The 17,579-nt window shown below is 40.8% G+C and overlaps 1 protein-coding gene across 1 annotated transcript in view; it reads right to left on the bottom strand.

The window, feature by feature from the left end:
* Positions 1 to 12,154: 12,154 nt before the first annotated feature.
* The window catches only part of lrba (LPS-responsive vesicle trafficking, beach and anchor containing), a 1,007,923-nt gene continuing 1,002,498 nt past the window's right edge, over positions 12,155 to 17,579 (bottom strand). The window contains exon 56 of the mRNA XM_068041130.1: positions 12,155 to 13,484. Coding sequence (XP_067897231.1) covers positions 13,394 to 13,484 — 91 coding nt within the window. The 3' untranslated portion in view covers positions 12,155 to 13,393. The remainder of the gene's footprint in view (positions 13,485 to 17,579) is intronic.

Below are 17,579 nucleotides of genomic sequence, written 5' to 3'. Positions count from 1 at the left end.
GTATATAAAGTTTATAGCCAGTCTATTGCCATCAAGATGCAGTCCGATTTAAAACACATTTCTCCATATAAATAAAGTAACTAAGCATACAAACTTCAATGGAGAGCAGCACAACTGTATTAGCTAGCTAGCAAGCAAAACAGTATGCAATGCCAATGTTGACAGAATAGAGCTAGCTACACCATGTCACGGGGTGGTAGATGGACCTTATCGGATGACCTCTGTGAATACACACTGTGTCAGGAGTGCAAATTCATACAATAAAGCATGAAACTTAAGGAGAGGATTGTTATTATGGTTATGGAGGCGAGGCAGTAGAAAAATCAGCAACAGAAGATGGACCATTTCTCACACTGTTGTTGTCACAAGACAATTTAACCCATTGTGGTTAATGTTTGTGCAACTTCTCCACCAACTTGTAATATGTGTCTGAAGACATGGCAGCCAACAATATGGCAGTGATCTCCAAATCAGGAGAACTTTATAGGTTGAGCAGAAAGGACTTCTGAAGAGTCATGTAAAACAGAAAAGCAGAATGGGGCAGAAAGGGAGAGAGAGATTAATGGTAGGTAGCCAAGACTAGTTTATTCATCTTGACAGGCTGCTAAACTAGGTCCTGAATTCTAAAATACAGAAACAACAGGAAAAAAATGTCATTTTCTCACCAAAGCTAGTGACAAAATTGATTAAACAGAATTACAAATAAAGAGCGCCTTTCAGTTCCTCCAATAAAGCCATTCTGTTAAATTTACTTACATCTATATCTCAGTCTATCAGTGTCCATTCTGATTCAGCTCTGACAAGATAATTATTAACAAAAAGCTTTTCTGCAACAGGTTGAGTGGATGTTACTGCATGTATTATTCAGTTACAAAATGTTTAGTCACCATCTGTAAGATTGTACACTAACCAATTTATGTCCAAGCCAAATCTCTTACCTGTTAGCAAAGGTGCACATTAACGTAATGTAATTAAATGATACAGCCAACTTTCAAATGACCTGGGGCACTCAGGTTATCGGTCCTCAAACTGGATAGTAAATGATGCACATTGCAGTTACTGATCTTTGACGTACTTGTAAAACTTTTCCTTTAATCCAATTCTCAGCAAAAAATATTCATGACTGTTTCTAACATGGTAATTGAAACATGCATTTTTTACTATATCATTCCCAACAATTTTTAAAATTGCAAAATGAAGCATGGATTTTGTTAAGGAATCATAGACAATTCATCATAGATTAAGGTTTATTAAAACTACCCATTACACTGTATTTACAAACTATTGCATATGGGTCAGAAGCATCATGTTTTTGGCAATATCAGCATACTCTCATATTCATAAGGAACTTACAGTGCTGACATCGGAAGATTCCTTGGATTTTCTTGCCTGTCTTCCCCTCAATGCAAGTTCTAGAATGATAAGATTCCAAAAGGATAGCAGCGCAATTGTGACATTTATATAGGAGTAAAAAAGTCCAGCTACTTTCAACATGTCACTGAGCTTGTGTCCCAAGTGAAAGTAATATGTGCCAGAATATAGAAATTGAAACATTCCCTAAGTGACTTTTGCCATTTTAAAATGAGTTTACATAACAAAAGACTTTAAACTTGTGTTTTAAAATAACCTAGCTGCTAGGTTATTTTAAAACACAAGGTTAAAGGCTTGGCACAGGAGTGTCCAACTTTTTTGCATAGGGGAAGGGTGGGGGCCACATTACAATTTTTGTCTTACATAGGGGGGCTGGTGAGACAATTTCAGCAGAGACATTAAAAATTTATCTTGCTATTAATCAAAAAAACAAATGTGCATTTTTGTGAAGAAGCTTTAAATGAGAAGACTAACTTACTTCCTTGTCGCTATGTTGGACGCTAATTTAGTGAGATACCTGGCATTGTATTTGCATTCACAAGTAGTCAATGTCTGCCTGCACACTTGTTGTAGTGATGTGGAGTATTCTGGATAACTGTCCATCTACCAGGAGTGATCTTGATCACTCTCCCTCCTTCTCTGTCTGTCTCTCTCCCTCTAACTCTCTCTGTCCCCCCTCTCTGCCCCACTCTCTCTCTTTGCCCCTCCCTCAATCTCAGTTTTCCAGTGGGCTTCAAAAGAAAATCAGAACCCGCTGGATAACCACAAAGCTGTCTGAAGTTCGGAAACCGCTATCACCGCTCTCAACACGTGTCAGCTGTGAAACTGACAGTTACGATTTTTTTTTAAGCCGGTCTGGTCAGAAAGAAGAAGCCAATGGCGGAGTTCCAAAATCCCAATGTCAGAAATCCACCATTTGACAGGAATTTCTCATCCCTGAAATTACCAGTCACGGACCTCAAATTTTTTTTATCACGGACACTGGTGTCCGTGTATTGACACATTGCCGAGCCCTTTACTTGTGCAGTGGATCCACATCAGAAACTGGGTCAAGACTACCCAAACCCATTATAAACAGGACCCTTACAGCACTTAGAGAAGAGTCTCTCAACCTAACAGCCTATACTGGATTGAAACTCAAGTTCCAGGTATGAAAGATTAGTGTGCCTTCGAAAGAATTTATGCAATCCAAGCTGTGAAAAAAATGAGGATTAATTTTAATTGAATTTAGTTTAGTGCTGTCCCTGGCACTTGAACTTGAGCTTCAGAAGTGTATACCCTAGGGCACCAATATCATGCTCATTCACATTCTCAAAGCAAAATCTATCCAACTACCTGTTGAATTCAAGGCACTTAAAATCCAGGCCCCCTGCGCTGATGGTTTGAACAAAGCTGCCACTCATAATCTGTGAATAGTTAATGTAATCGAGGAGATCAGAGAAAATACGTTTGAGAACTTCTGCAGATCCTTAACATTAAACACATGGAAAAATATAACATTTTAAACATTAAAAAACAAAATCTGAGCCTTCTTTGGCTAAATTAAAAACAGTCAGTTAAAGATTCTTTGATGGGAATATTGCAGTACTACTTTGATAGGTGAAGTGCAGGATTTCAGAATGCTTTCAGTAGAGTAAAGCTGTTGTATGTGCAATAAAAAATATAATTGAAGAGTAGCAAACTCTCTTTTAATACATTTGTAATTTGTAACGACGTCAGTTTTGAAAAATTTCCACTGGTGTTAGTTATAATAAATTAAGTGCTTGAAACATGAGTGCTGATCACCAAGTCAACACCAAGTTTCTGTAACTTGCAATTTTTCTTTTAACATAACGTATTTTATCCTTCAGTTTATTGCTGCTGTCCTTTCGGTTCTTTCAGGTTGAGGGGAAAGTGGTCCTCAATGATCACCCCGTCTGAGGGATGGTTCAACTCAATGGGATTGGTCTTGATATTTTAACCAGAAATTAATCAATTGTTGTAAGGTTGGGAGTTCAGCACTGTATTGGCTACAACTATTGGTTTACCCGTTGTACAAAATCATTTTGTACATTTTTCTGCACAGCCAACAGGTTTAATGCTATTAAAATATTTGATGTACACAAAATCATAAAAATATAACACCTGAAAAACTCATCCCTAGAATTGAAAAGAAAGTGGGAGAATTGACTACAGTCAACAAATTACTGTGCAAATCTTCAAATTGGAACTTAAAAAAAATTTTTTTTTTAAAAAGCTGCTTTCCCAGCATCAAATAGAAAGTAGTAGTTTGAGTGAAGACGAGTTTATTTTGAAATATTTTAAAAGTAGCTCAGTAAGTAAAGCACACCTGTTAATTAACAAAATACTTCAAAACTTCTCAATTTCTCTATCTTGTATAAAATCAGACAGATCAGTTATTGGCAATGTATGTAGGACAGGTCCTGTAGTTGCCAGCCAAAATGCAACAAGCTGTTTTTGGAACACTGACTGATTGATAGTTCTGCAACAGAATCCTTGGACTCATTTATTGCATTTTCAAAATCATATACCAACATTGTATTTTAAAAGTTATCTGGTATGATTAGGAATTTTATATATTTAGAAGTTTGAAACAGTCTCAAAGTGCAATTAATGGCAATTTCAAAGGATAATTTGGAAAAATAATTTCAGAGAGTCAATGCTGAAGTATCAAGTAAATGAGTTTCTTCTTAACTAGGATCTGTGTGTGGAAGGGAAGGAAAATGGTCCTTGGCTTGTTCTTGTACATTTTCCAGCATACAGCTCAGAACAGCATCACCTGCCTGACCCCAGGTTGCACACATGACCCAGGGGACTTGAGATTTTTATTCTCAACAAAAAATGTTCTGGAATGAAATGCTACTAAAATGGGGAGACATCTGGTTCTCATATATAAAAAGCCAAGATTTATCATAGCAACATGGGGAAATCCTAGTTACAATATAAATCATATTTGCACAGGAATGTCATCACAAAACAGTTTCAGCTGATTGTCCAGGACACATCTTATTTTAATTCATTCTCCCACCCCACCCCCACCCACCAAATAAAAATCAACAAGTGTTATCGATATAATTTATCACGATCAGCTCTGATTTCCCCATGCAGCTGAGTTATCGGACCAGATTGACTGTGCAAATATTCATCATCAATTGCTAGGACCAGCCTTGATTTCTTGAATCATGGGTTTAAAATTCAGGTCTATTCCCTCACTGTGGCTGTTCTTTCAGAGGTAAACCATTGTTGCTATATCATTGCATCAAAGTTTAAATACAAACTTTAGCTTTTGCAGCACCTCATAGAAAAAAAACCCTACAATTTTAAATTGACATATTGAATTTTTTTTCCATTAATAGTAAGGTGCTTGTATATTTTAAATGTGAAATATTGTTGTCATCTTTCATCATCAGGTGCACAGTATTTTAAAACAAAAAGTTGAAGCAGGGTCATTCAAATTCTATGAAAAATAAGGGACAATGCTTGCAAGGCCATTATTTCCATGAAAAAGTAAAACTTAAAAAAAAATTATCAATGAACATGTCATAGAGTTATACAGCACAGAAACAGGCCCTTCGGCCCATTGTGTCCATGCCGGCCATCAAGCACCTATCTATTCTAACCCCATTTTCCAGAATTTGGCTCGTAGCCTTGTATGCTATGGTCTTTCAAGTGCTCATCTAAATACTTCTTAAATGTTGTGAGGGTTCCTGCCTCTACCACACCTTCAGGCAGTGAGTTCCAGATTCCAACCATCCTCTCGGTGTAATTTATTTTCCCTCAAATTCCCCTGCCCCTTACCTTAAATCTATGCCCCCGGTTATTGACACCTCCACGAAGGGAAAACGTTTCTTCCTATCTATGGCCCATCAGGTCTACCCTTAGTCTTCTCTGCTCTAAGGAAAACAACCCTAGCCTATCCAATCTCTCTTCATAGCTGAAATGCTCCAGCCCAGGCAACATTTGGGTGAATCTCCTCTGCACCCTCTCCAGTGCAATCACATCCTTCCCATAGTGTGGTGCCCAGAACTGTACACAGTACTCCAGCTGTGGCCTAACTAGCATTTTATACAGCTCCATAATAACCTCCCTGCTCTAATACTCTATGCCTTGGCTAATAAAGGCAAGTATCTCATATGCTTTCCTAACCACCTTATCTACCTGTGCTGCTGCCTTCAGTGATCTATGGACAAGTACACCAAGGTCCCTCTGACCCTCTGTGCTTCCTAGGGTCCTACCATCCATTGCATATTCCCTTGTCTTGTTAGTCCTCCCAAAATGCATCACCTCACACTTCTCAGGGTCACTGCTCTGCCCATCTTACCAACCCACCGATATCGTCCTGTAATCTAACGCTTTCCTCCTCACTATTTATGACACCACCAATTTTCATGTCATCTGCAAACTTACTGATCATACCTCCTATATTCACGTCTAAATCATTAATATACACTACAAACAGCAAGAATCCCAGCACCGATCCCTGCAGTACATCACTGGTCACAGGCTTCCACTCGCAAAAACAACTCTCGATCATCACCCTCTGTCTCCTGCCACTAAGCCAATTTTGGATCCAATTTGCCAAATTGCCCTGGATCCCATGGGCTCTTACCTTCTTGACCAATCTCCCATGCGGGACCTTATCAAAAGCCTTATCGAAGTCCATGTAGACTACATCAACTGCTTTACCCTCATCTACACACCGAGTCACCTCCTCGAAAAAAATCAGATTTGATAGACATGATCTCCCCCTGACAAAGCTATGCTGACTATCCTTGATTAATCCCTGCCTCCGTCAGTGGAGATTAATCCTGTCCCTCAGAATTTTTTCCAATTGTTTCCCTACCTCTGATATTAGACTCACTGCCCTGTAATTATCTGGCTTATCCCTGCTACCCTTCTTGAATAATGGTATCACATTCGCTGTCTTCAAGTCCTCTGGCACCTCTCCTGTGGTCAGAGACGATTTGAAAATTTGTGTCAGAGCCCCTGCAATCTCCTCCCTTGCCTCATATAACAGCCTGGGATACATCTCATCTGGGCCTGGGGATTTATCCACTTTTAAGTCCGCTAAAACCTGCTCCCTTTCAATGCTAATTTGTTCAAGGAGATCACAATCCCTCTCCCTGATCTCTACACCTACATCGTTCTTCTCGATAGTGAACAGATGAAAAGTAATCATTTAAAACCTCAACTACGTCCTCTGGCTCCACACACAGATTGCCACCTTGGTCCCTAATGAGCCCTACTCTTTATCTGGTTATCCTCTCTCCCTTAATATACTTATAAAATGCCTTGGCATTTTCCTTTATCTTGCCCACGAATATTTTTCCATGCCCCCTTTTCGCTCTCCTAATTACTTTTCAAAGCACCCCCCCCCGCCACCCACCTACACTTTCTATACTCCTCCAGGGCCAGCACTATTTTTTTTTTTATTTATTCATTCATGGGATGTGGGCGTCACTGGCCAGGCCAGCATTTATTGCCCATCCCTAATTGCCCTTGAGAGAGTGGTGGCGAGCTGCCTTCCTGAACCGCTGCAGTCCATTTGGGGTAGGTATACCCACAGTGCTGTTAGGAAGGGAGTTCCAGGATTTTGACCCTGCGACAGTGAAGGAATGGCGATATAGTTCCAAGTCAGGATAGTGTGTGACTTGGAGGGGAACTTGCAGGTGGTGGTGTTCCCATGTATTTGCTGCCCTTGTCCTTCTAGTTGGTAGAGGTTGCGGGTTTGGAAGGTGCTATCTAAGGAGCCTTGGTGCATTGCTGCAGTGCATCTTGTAGATGATACACACTGCTGCTGCTGTGCGTCGGTGGTGGAGTGTATGTTTGTAGATGGGGAGCCAATCAAGCGGGCTGCTTTGTCCTGGATGGTGTTGAGCTTCTTGAGTGTTGTTGGAGCTGCACCCATCCAGGCTAGTGGAGAGTATTCCATCACACTCCTGACTTGTGCCTTGTAGATGGTGGACAGGCTTTGGGGAATCAGGAGGTGAGTTACTTACCTCAGGATTCCTAGCCTTTGACCTGCTCTTGTAGCCACGGTATTTATATGGCTACTCCAGTTCAGTTTCTGGTCAATGGTAGCCCCTAGGATGTTGATAGGTGGGGGATTCAGCGATGGTAATGCCGTTGAATGTCAAGGGGAGATGTTTAGATTCTCTCTTGTTGGAGATGGTCATTGCCTGGCACTTGTGTGGCGCGAATGTTACTTGCCACTTATCAGCCCAAGCCTGGATATTGTCCAGGTCTTGCTGCATTTCTACACGGACTGCTTCAGTATCTGAGGAGTCACGAATGGTGCTGAACATTGTGCAATCATCAGCGAACATCCCCACTTCTGACCTTATCATTGAAGGAAGGTCATTGATGAAGCAGCTGAAGATGGTTGGGCCTAGGACACTACCCTGAGGAACTCCTGCAGTGATGTCCTGGAGCTCAGATGATTGACCTCCAACAACCACAAACATCTTCCTTTGCACTAGGTATGATTCCAGCCAGCGGAGGGTTTTCCCCGATTCCCATTGACCACAGTTTTGCTAGGGCTCCTTGATGCCATACTCGGTCAAATGCTGCCTTGATGTCAAGGACAGTCACTCTCACCTCCCCTCTTGAGTTCAGCTCTTTTGTCCATGTTTGAACCAAGGCTGTAATGAGGTCAGGAGCTGAGTGGCCCTGGCGGAACCCAAACTGAGCCTCACTGAGCAGGTTATTGCTAAGCAAGTGCTGCTTGATGGCACCGTTGATGACACCTTCCATCACTTTACTGATGATAGAGAGTAGGCTGATGGGGTGGTAACTGGCCGAGTTGGACTTGTCCTGCTTTTTGTGTACAGGACAACCTGGGCAATTTTCCACATTGCAGGGTAGATGCCAGTGTTGTAGCTGTACTGGAACAGCTTGGCTAGGGGTGCAGCACGTTCTGGAGCACAGGTCTTCAGTACTATTGCCGGAATATTGTCAGGGCCCATAGCTTTTTCAGTATCCAGTGCCTTCAGTCGTTGCTTGATATCACGCGGAGTGAATCGAATTGTCTGAAGTCTGGCATCTGTGATGCTGGGGACTTCAGAGGAGGCCGAGATGAATCATCAACTTGGCACTTCTGGCTGAAGATTGTTGCAAATGCTTCAGCTTTATCTTTCGCACTGATGTGCTGGGCTCCCCCATCATTGAGGATGAGGATATTTGTGGAGCCACCTCCTCCAGTTAGTTGTTTAATTGTCCACCACCATTCACGGCTGGATGTGGCAGGACTGCAGAGCTTAGATCTGATCCGTTGGTTATGGGATCGCTTAGCTCTGTCTATCGCATGCTGCGTACGCAGTTTGGCACGCAGATAGTCCTGTGTTGTAGCTTCACCAGGTTGACACCTCATTTTGCGGTATGCCTGGTGCTGCTCCTGGCATGTCCTCCTGCACTCTTCATTGAACCAGGGTTGGTCTCCTGGCTTGGTGATAATGGTAGAGTGGGGTATATGCCAGGCCATGAGGTTACAGATTGTGGTTGAGTACAATTCTGCTGCTGCTGATGGCCCACAGCGCCTCATGGATGCCCATTTTTGCATTGCTAGATCTGTTCGAAATCTATCTCATTTAGTACGGTGATAGTGCCACACAACACGATGGACGGTATCCTCAATGTGAAGGCGGGACTTTGTCTCCACAAGGACTGTGCGGTGGTCACTCCTACCAATACAGTCATGGACAGAAGCATCTGCGGCAGGCAGATTGGTGAGGACGAGGTCGAGTATGTTTTTCCTTCATGTTGGTTCCCCCACCACCTGCCGCAGACCCAGTGTAGCAGCTATGTCCTTTAGGACTCAGTCAGTAGTGGTGCTACCGGGCCACTCTTGGTGATGGACATTGAAATCCCCCACCCAGAGTACATTTTGTGTCCTTGCCACCCTCAGTGCTTCCTCCAAGTGGTGTTCAACATGGTGGAGTACTGAGTCATCAGCTGAGGGAGGGCAGTAGGTCGTAATCAGTAGGAGGTTACCATGCCCATGTTTGACCTGATGCCATGAGACTTCATGTGGTCCGGAGTCGATGTTGAGGACTCCAAGGGCAACTCCCTCCTTACTGTATACCACTGTGCCACCACCTCTGCTGGGTCTGTCCTGCCGGTGGGACAGGACGTACCCAGGGATCGTGATGGCAGTGTCTGGGACATTGTCTGTAAGGTATGATTCCGTGAGTATGACTATGTCAGGCTGTTGCTTGACTAGTCTGTGGGACAGCTCTCCCAACTTTGGCACAAGCCCCCAGATGTTAGTAAGGAGGACTTTGCAGGGTCGACAGGGCTGGGTTTGCCGCTGTTGTTTCGGTGCCTAGGTCGATGCTGGGTGGTCTGTCCGGTTTAATTCCTTTTTATTGACTTCGTAGCGATTAGGTCCAACTGAGTGGCTTGCTAGGCCATTTCAAAGGGCATGTAAGAGTTAACCACATTGCTGTGGGTCTGGAGTCACATGTAGGCCAGACCAGGTAAGGACAGCAGATTTCCTTCCCTAAAGGACATTAGTGAACCAGATGGGTTTTTAGAACAATCAACAATGGTTTCATGGCCATCATTAGACTAGCTTTTCTTAATTCCAGATTTATTAATTAAATTCAAATTCCACCTTCTGCTGTCGTGGGATTCGAACCCATGTCCCCAGAGCAATACCCTGGGTTTTTGGGTTTCCAGCCCTCTGAATCTGCCATTAGCCTCTTTTTTTCCCCATATCCAATCCTCTATATCCCTTGACATTCAGGGTTCCCTGGACTTATTGGTCCTGAACCTTCACTTTTACGCGAACATGTTGGCCCTGAACTCTATTTCCTTTTTGAATGACTCCCACTGGTCTGATGTAGACTTTCCTACAAGTAGCTGCTCCCAGTCCACTTTGGCCAGATCCTGTTTTATCATATTGTAATTGGCCTTCCCCCAATTCAGTACCTTTATTTCTGGTCCATCTTTGTCCTTTTCCATAACTATCTTAAATCTTACAGAGTTATGTCACTATCCCCGAACTGTTCCCCCACTGACACTTCTACCACTTGTCTGGCTTCATTCTTAGGATTAGGTCCAGTAGCACCACTAAATCTCATCAAACTTATCATATCACTTGCACGTGACACTATCTGGAACAAAAAGGTTCATGCCATTACTATCTTCAAACAAAAACATTTTTAAAACACTTATTTGGAGGACAGCATATCTGCAAAAAAGCATTGGAACTTCTGTTGTATGCAACACTTTCAGATACTTTTTCTGATTAATGATATGACTTGCAATGAAGAGTTTAACTGTTAATTAACTTTCCAGGAATATTTTCAAATCAATAGGTGCTATAATGTCAATCCATTTGTTGATGTTTCTATTTTAGCATGTTCATACGATGTAAAATTTTCAATCATATGTTCCATTTATGGCATGAAATTTCTCTACTCAGTTCAAAACTGCTTAAAGTAACAAGTTAATTGTTCCAGCAGCATGTCGGTAATGGCAACACTGTACCATAAAGCGATAAGAACATTCTCCCAGACTCAATCTTATTTAAGTGCTTTGCTGAGGCACTGAACAGAGCAAAGTACTTCCCCTGAAGAAAAGCAGAAAAAAAGACGTCAGCATAGAATGCTTTCACATGTTTCTCAGTAGTTGGATCAAGAACAAGAGATAGAGGCCTGCGTCTGTGCCTTTAGGCTGTCGGAGTACAGCTAAAGAAAGATAAAATAGGTAAGTAAGCAGGCTCGATGGGCTGAATGGCCTGCTCCTGCTCCTATGTTCCTTATCAAGCTAGGTATGCAAATTTCAAATTTCCAAAACTGCATAACACAGAGAGACTGAGAAGCTTTGAGTTTTGCCCAACCAAATTAAACATGAAACCAGGACAGAAATTCATTTCACAAATATTGGGACTGTGTAACTTTTTCAGTAGCCAAAACAAACACAGATCACATTCGACTATTCTCCCTGGCTTTTCAGATTACTATTGAAGCAAGTATCCAGTTTGCTCTCCACACACATGAATTGCATCCATTAATCGTACTTTTACCATATTTAATCTGGAACAATCATTTGCTTTTATAGTTAGGATTATTTTTAGTCAGTTGAATTTATAACAATTAAATTGTAAAAGATGATCAACAGTTTGGTGCTTTGGGGTTAATAGTTACTGTGAACTTTGATCTCGAGCAAAACTATACATCTGACAATTCACTGTTGGAGCAAAGTGTGGAGTTCATGGTTATAAGAAAGTCTAAACATACCACGTGACAGTGGTATCTGAAACTGTTCTTGGAAACCGAATTAATAATTTTTCATATGATAATGAAGCCATCACTTGCATGGCAGTGGGACTAGCCTGATTTTCCATTAAAGTATTGGATATGATTAACTGTTTTTCCAAACAATGCTCCTATTCCTTCCCCATCTCTACCTTCTGAAAAAGATTTCAGTCCTGAAATCAGTAGTAATTATTTTTATTAAAACAAAATGCAAAAAATCATTGCTTGTCTGAAATAGTTAAATCCATGGAATCCAACTTTGCAAGCAGAGCTTTTGTTCTATAATTAACTTGTAACAAAGCTGAGGCCTAGCTGCCTTTAAAGAGCTACAGTTCTTCAGTTGCATAGCCTCAGGTGACATGGAGTTCTGTTGCAGAAAAGAAAAACATGATCCACAAGTCATGCAAAGTCACGGTTTACAAGTGGTGCTTGGAGATTTGCTTGATAGAACGTTATTTAAATAAACAGCAGCCGATCTTAAGGTTGGATTGTTTTAGTACTGTCAGTCAAATAAAACTCTGCAGTCTCAAGATACAAGTGAACTTTATTTTTGATTTCATTACACAAACTGGAATAACCTCATTCCAAATCATCACCAAAAAGTTTTTCTGAGTGGGGTTTTGAAATACAGTAACTTGGTCCCTCTGGCAGGTTACTAATGCAGCATTAGGCACCAGTAAGACCCATATTGAGCAAAGATTCACTCAGCAAGGTGGAATGTTTTCAGCAGTCTAGTTTCTGAACGTTTGTAGCTGACCACAGCATCCCATTAGTAGGATTTCACACACACAACAATCAGGACAAAAACCCAAACAGAATTTCACAGTTACAAAGAGTCATTAGAATTCAATGTTGAACAACAATGTCAAGATTACAAACGTGTTTAACAAAGGCTACAGAAATGAAATTAATGGACATAATTCTCTGATAATGCACGCACACTAATGTAGAACAGACAAAACTTGTTACACTAGATTGATTTACTGTTCACCTGAAATCTGAGGAAAGATCCCTTTTCCAGCCCAGCAGCATGCCAATGACAAGAATATAGTTTCTGATAGACTGTTATAAAGTTAAAAAATCCTAGGTCATAATTTAAATATTGCTCTTTGTTCCCAGTAATATCAGTGCTAAGCTACCATAACATGTGAAAAAATACAGAAAAGAACCATGCCTTCGAAAGAATTTGTACACCCCTACGTGCAAACCTTCCCCCCAAAAAGAAACCTTTTTTTAAAATTTGATCTCTGTAGATGCAATAATTAAATCACAGGTGTAAATATATTGCTTAATTCTAACATAATTATGAACATCTCTGATTAAAGTTTCTGTTTTACATTCTTTTAAATCAGTCACTTATTCTTCTAACAGAGATGAAGGTAAAGAAATAGTCATTATATTTCTTATGAATGAGACGTTTATAAAGAATCATGTAAAGTTTTGTTCCTCCTAAAAATAGACATTTTGTATTTCTGAATCAGACTTATATGCTCTGGTATTCTACTAATGATATGTCAAATTCTTATATTCTACAAAAATAGCAGTAAGCATTTCAAAATACTCTGCTTTCCTGGACACTTTTAAGCTACATTCAGATTTGTTGCTTCTTCGTGTGGATGAATGCCATTATATACAAGTGGCAGGATTGTATGATTGCGTTGATTAAAAACTCTCAATGCACCAACGATGGCTGTTTGGTCGTTCTGATCATAATCGCATGATTCCAGCACATAACAGTGCATCTCTGTGCCTTGAACCCATCGTTAGTACCTGGTTTGATACTCGTGATGCCATCGATTAAAATCAATGTAAAATAGCACTATGCTTCCAGATGCCATACCTGTAATGATGACCCTAAATTTAAAGAGGTATAGTTAATTTCACAGAACATAATCTACATCAATCACAATTGTGCTAAAAAAAAATACCCAAAGGAACAAAGAAATGTAATAGTTTGCTGAGATAACCTTTCATAATCAGAAGAATCATTGCTAATTACGGGAACTTTCAACCTTGTTAGGCCAACTCAAAAGCACGGCATCAGAGCAATCAGAACGACTGCTGGGTTTCAGCAGGTGCTGTATTTGATGCAGTGAGAAATATTGTAATATGAATTTTGTTTGCTTTTTAAAATTTCAATAAATGACAATTTTCAGTAGTAGACATAAGAAATGAATGATAGCATCTGTGTCTTCTTGTTTTTCTGCTTTCAAGCATGATAAAAAAAACAACACACTTGCATAGATAATAATCACTCCTTTAATAACAACTTAAATTAACTGAAAGGGAAACTGGTTTTGACTGCCATTCGCTATATAGTTAAAATTAGAGCTTTAGTGAGCCTAGATGGACACAATAGCAAAAATAGGTGCTGGGGTGGTGCCATGGACCTGACACTGACTTTCACGTCTGGGATTTGGATGCAAATCCATGCCCAAACTGATGGGTTGAAAATATTCATTGCTTGCTGGCTGTATGGATACTAAAATGCATTTGGGTTGTTCCAAGTCATTGCTTTATGGTCATGGAGCCACAGCACAAAGTTTCCCCTAATTTGGCAGTAAACTGGCAATCTTAAAGAGAATCTACATCAATCATTAATTGTGCTAAAGAAACCCAAAGAAACAAAGAGAGGTAATCGTTTGCTGAGATAACCTTTAATAATCAGAGGAATCATTGTTCTTTACAGGAACAGTGGAGGAAACACAATATCTTGTTAAAGATGCTCCTCTGAGGTTAGGACTGAGGCACACTGTTTGCCAGAGTCAGATATGGGACAGTTTGCACTTAACCATGGCTGGTCTGGCAGCGTTTGATGCCAATCATAATTGCCTTAAATATTGTATGTATTCTTTCCCCAGCATCAACAACCCTCATTTTGAAAAGCATAAACATTCTCACAAACATTATAGTAAAAATGGTGGGAACATTAAAAGAGTACATTTCCAACCTAATTATCAGACTGAGCTGGCCCGGTTTTAATATGAACAGAGCAGAGGGAAGGAAGAGCCATGTGTTACGATCAGGTGAGAAAGGTGTCCCGCTCAGCGTTCACCTGGTCTTACCGTAACAGGGTTTTATTTTTAGCGCCCCCTTGGTGAATCCTTGCTCACCGCTTTCCAATTATAAGGCAAAGAAACCAGCACAAACAGGTTTTCTTAGGTTTAAAGAAGAAAACTTGAAATTTAATAAACTTGAACTTAAACTCTAATTCGGTTACGCCTACGGATACATGACGTGTCCACACCAGCATGCATATGCGATACAGAGACAGAAAAGAGAAGTTTGATTAGCTTGCTTCTTGAGGGTTCTAAACTTTTGGCGAGAGGCTTCAGGTGCTAATTCATATGCCTTGAGGATAGCATTTTGGTCAGTTTATAATTTGATGAACTCTCATCTGGCAACAGGGAATAAACCTCATGGGCTTTTTCAGTTAGCTTGATTTGTAGTAAAACAGCTGCTTTGCCAGTATCTCAAAGGACACAAAAAGTTCTTCTACATCTTCCTCATTGAATTTTGGGATTAGTTGAGCTAGTTTTAACAATTTTGTACCTCGTCCTGAATTACGCTTCTCCATATTGGGCCTGCTTTCACTGGGATTACTCTGTCATCCCCGAGTTAGCTCAAGCCGCTTCAGCTCTCTTTCTTTGCATTCTTTCCCTCTCTCCTGCTCATTCTCCTGTCTTTCTCTCTCTTCATGCTTCTTCTGGAAGGCTCTTTCTTTCTCCCTCTCCTGCCTCTCTCTCTCTTTTTCAAGTTTCCTCTGTTCCAATCCTATCTTTGCTAACAATACCCTGTCGGAGTCTGCTTCTAACATAAAAGATTATTGCACAAGATAGGAGCTTGGTATTGGGGGTAATATATTAGCATGGATTGAGGATTGGTTCAGAGATTCGAGATTAATGGGTCTTTTTCAGGTTGGAAAAACAAATTAGTGGATCAGAACTGGGGCCTCAATTATTTACTATCTATATTAATGACTTGGAGGAGGGGGCAGCGTGTAATATATCCAAATTTACTGCTGATACAAAAATAGGTGGGAGGGCATCTTGTGATGAGGACATAAGGAATCTGCAAGGGGATATAGATAGGTTGGCAGATGGTGTTTAATGTGGAGAAGTGTGAGGTTATGCACTTTGGTAGGAAGAATCAAAAGGCAGATTATTACTTAAATGGAGAGAGAGTCCAAAAAAGTGCAGCACAGAGGGATCTGGGTGGTCTTGTGCATGAAACACAAAAGGTTCGCATGCAGGTGTAGCACGTAATTAAGGCAGCAAACGGAATTCTGGCCTTTAATGCTAGGGGATTGGAGTTTAAAAATAAGGAATTCTTGTTACAACCGTACAGTGTGTTGGTGAGGTTGCACCTGGAGTAGTCTGTACAGTTTTGGTCCCCGTATTTAAGAAATGATATACTGGCAATGAAGACAGTTCAAAAGAGATTCACTAGGCTGATATAAAAGCAAAATACTGCAGATGCTGGAAATCTGAAATAAAAACAAGAAATGCTGGAACCACTCAGCAGGTCTGGCAGCATCTGTGGAAAGAGAAGCAGAGTTAACGTTTCGGGTCAGTGACCCTTCTTCGGAACTGACAAATATTAAAAATGTCACAGGTTATAATCGAGTGAGGTGGGGGTGGGGCAAGAGATAACAAAGGAGAAGGTGTAGATTGGACAAGGCCACATAGCTGACCAAAAGGTCATGGAGCAAAGGCAAACAATATGTTAATGGTGTGTTGAAAGACAAAGCATTAGTACAGAAAAGGTGTTAACGGACTGAATATTGAACAGCAGCAAGTGCAAACATGAAAAAAAACAGTGGGTAAGCAAACTGAACAAACTAAGATGAAATGAAATAAATGCAAAAAAAAGGTTGTAAAAAAGAAAAAAAAGAAAAGAAAAAAGAAAAAACAACTAAAAATGAAAGTAAAATGGGGGGCTGTCATGCTCTGAAATTATTGAACTCAATGTTCAGTCCAGTAGGCTGTAGTGTGCCTAATCGGTAGATGAGATGCTGTTCCTCGAGCTTGCGTTGATGTTCACTGGAACACTGCAGCAATCCCAGGACAGAGATGTGAGCAGGGGAGAGCAGGCCCCCTCCCCCAACTCTTTTTCCAGTACATTGATGACTGTATCGGTGCCGTTTCCTGCTCCCGCCCCGAACTAGAAAACTTTATCAACTTTGCTTCCAATTTCCACCCTTCTCTCACCTTTACATGGTCCATCTCTGACACTTCCCTTCCCTTCCCTTCCTCGACTTCTCTGTCTCCATCTCTGGGGGTAGGTTGTCTACTAATATCCATTATAAGCCCACCAACTCCCACAGCTACCTCGACTACACTTCTTCACACCCTACCTCCTGTAAGGTCCCTCTCAGCCGTCACCTGGTCTTACCGTAATAGAGTTTAATTTTAAACACACAGTTTTTAGCGCCCCCTTGGTGAATCCTTGTTCACCGCTTTCCAATTATAAGGTAAAGAAACCAGCACAAACAGGTTTTCTTAGGCTTAAAGAAGAAAATTTGAAATTAAATAAACTTGAACTTTAAACTCTAATTCAGTTGATGCCTACGGATACATGATGCATCCATGCTGGCATGCATTCATGATACACACATGCAAATAGAGACAGAAAAGAGCAGAAGAAAAATAAAGTGGAAAAGTTTGAGGCAATATCTTAAGAGTTTTTATTACGGTTCTTCGAGCTCACTGTAGAGACCTTGATTATAGATTGATCTTACTTTTCGTTGGGGTCCAGTATTCTTCTTAAACCTTGTTTGCTGAAGGAGACTTTTCTCTCTTGGGGTTCATGTGTTTTCAGTGGATTCAGAGGCTTGTGAGAAAGAGATGGGAGCAGACAGGAGAGATCTTCTCAGTCCAGCAGCAAACAGTCTTTCTGCTCAAACCCTGTGACTAGTTCCAAAACACCCTGGAACAGCCAGTTAGTCAT

The sequence above is a fragment of the Heterodontus francisci genome, chromosome 1, assembly GCF_036365525.1.
Source record: "Heterodontus francisci isolate sHetFra1 chromosome 1, sHetFra1.hap1, whole genome shotgun sequence".
Classification (NCBI taxonomy): Eukaryota; Metazoa; Chordata; class Chondrichthyes; order Heterodontiformes; family Heterodontidae; genus Heterodontus; species Heterodontus francisci.
Note: the sequence above shows the minus strand (reverse complement) of the source record. Positions and strands in the feature narration are given on the sequence as shown.